This window comes from Austrofundulus limnaeus, unplaced genomic scaffold (assembly GCF_001266775.1).
Source record: "Austrofundulus limnaeus strain Quisiro unplaced genomic scaffold, Austrofundulus_limnaeus-1.0 Scaffold1245, whole genome shotgun sequence".
NCBI lineage: Eukaryota > Metazoa > Chordata > Actinopteri > Cyprinodontiformes > Rivulidae > Austrofundulus > Austrofundulus limnaeus.
This window is the reverse complement of record NW_013953647.1, coordinates 6,347-7,895: the sequence shown is the minus strand read 5'-3', so window position 1 is coordinate 7,895 and position 1,549 is coordinate 6,347. Positions and strand designations below refer to the sequence as shown.

Here is a 1,549-nt window from a genome sequence, read left to right as displayed (position 1 = left end):
TTTTGATTTAAGTTTGCTTGTTTAGCGTTGTCACAGTTGCTAGGTGACATGACGTACGCCGGGGTAAGGAGGGGAGGCTAGACCGTCCAAATTCACAGCCTCTTCCTGGTCTACCAAGGACCCAACCCACCTCGACCGGGTAGTCTGGGTCCTCCGGAGGACCCGGTCTGTCGTTTTGGACACAGCAAACCTCTTAACTGAATTCAAGATGGCTGCCAGAGCTAATCAAACTTATTTATCTCTTTTACAAATATTGAGCTATGGCAGTGGTTCTCAATTCTGGTCCTCATGACCCACTACCCTTCAGTTGTTTCACTGCTCTTCAGCATGTCTTTAAGTTCTGCAGAAGTCTGCCAATCACTCGGTCATTTAAATCAGGTTGCCAAAGCAGGGAAACAACTAAAACATGCAGGATAGAGGGTCATGAGGACCGGAATTGAGAAACTCTGAGGTAAGGTTTGGTGTTGTAGATGAAAATCATCCACAACACACTGATTGCCAACACACAAGATCTCACCTAATTATCTGAGATTGTGCATGAAATTATTTTCAAGATTTGACAAAGAGCTTGTTCATTTGTCAATGTGAATTAATGTAGTTTATTCATTTAGCACCGATTCATGACTTCTCAGGGCAGAGAAAACTAGTCCAAATCAAAATTCTAATTCAGATCCCAAATCAAATCTAATCACAATTAATTCAATTCCTATTACAGTACAGTCACAAACGAGACATTCTGAAAATGATAATTAGTGAATATTATCTATTTGTGGAGGCCAACATTTTGCCTCTTGCATTTAAACTCTAGCATGAAAGGTCGTGGGTAACAAACATTCCTCCTAAGTCTTTAATTTAATAGCTACTTTTAAAAAAATGACCAAATTCCTTTTTGCCTTTAAGCCAACATGCATTGTCAAGTGTAATGTAATAAAACAACATATTCTCCCTCTGTCTCCTGCACAGGCAGTGTTGATGGGAAGGCACTGGTGGATAAAGTCATGACCTCAGTGAGAGGAGGAACTCTTGAAAGTGCTGTCGTTATGAGAGCAAGGCTGAATAAAGAGGGGACCATGGACATTGATACGTACCAACAATGGGCCCGGACCATCGCAGATTCTCCTGCACTCCTTAACAGCGAGGTATGTGTAATGCTATGGGTGTTACTTACTTACGCACGTATGTACGAACGTCATAGTGGGCTGGGGAGTATGGGTGAAAAATACATCAGGACATGTCTCATATTATATATTATTATTATTACTTACGTATGTATGAACGGACAGACGGATGAACGTACGTCATAGTGGGCTGGGGAGTTTGGGTGAAAAATACATCAGGATATGTTTCATATTATTTGATTTCAATAATTATTGATTCATTTTTTGTTTTACCTTTTTGAAATAAGGACAAGGAGGAAAAGGGTTGATTAATACTGCCAAACTAGTGGTGTGTGTCAGGTTTAGACATAGAATGACCCAGGGCACAGGCAGAGTTCAGGTGTAACAAAAATATGGTCTTTATTAAATCAAAAAGCTGACGAGGCAGCTGG

At 40.5% G+C, this 1,549-nt stretch overlaps 1 protein-coding gene across 1 annotated transcript in view; it reads left to right on the top strand.

Moving 5' to 3' along the window:
- c9 (complement component 9) overlaps window positions 1-1,549 on the top strand; it is a 19,338-nt gene that overhangs the window by 11,929 nt on the left and 5,860 nt on the right. The window contains exon 9 of the mRNA XM_014031408.1: window positions 964-1,139. Coding sequence (XP_013886862.1) covers window positions 964-1,139 — 176 coding nt within the window. The remainder of the gene's footprint in view (window positions 1-963; window positions 1,140-1,549) is intronic.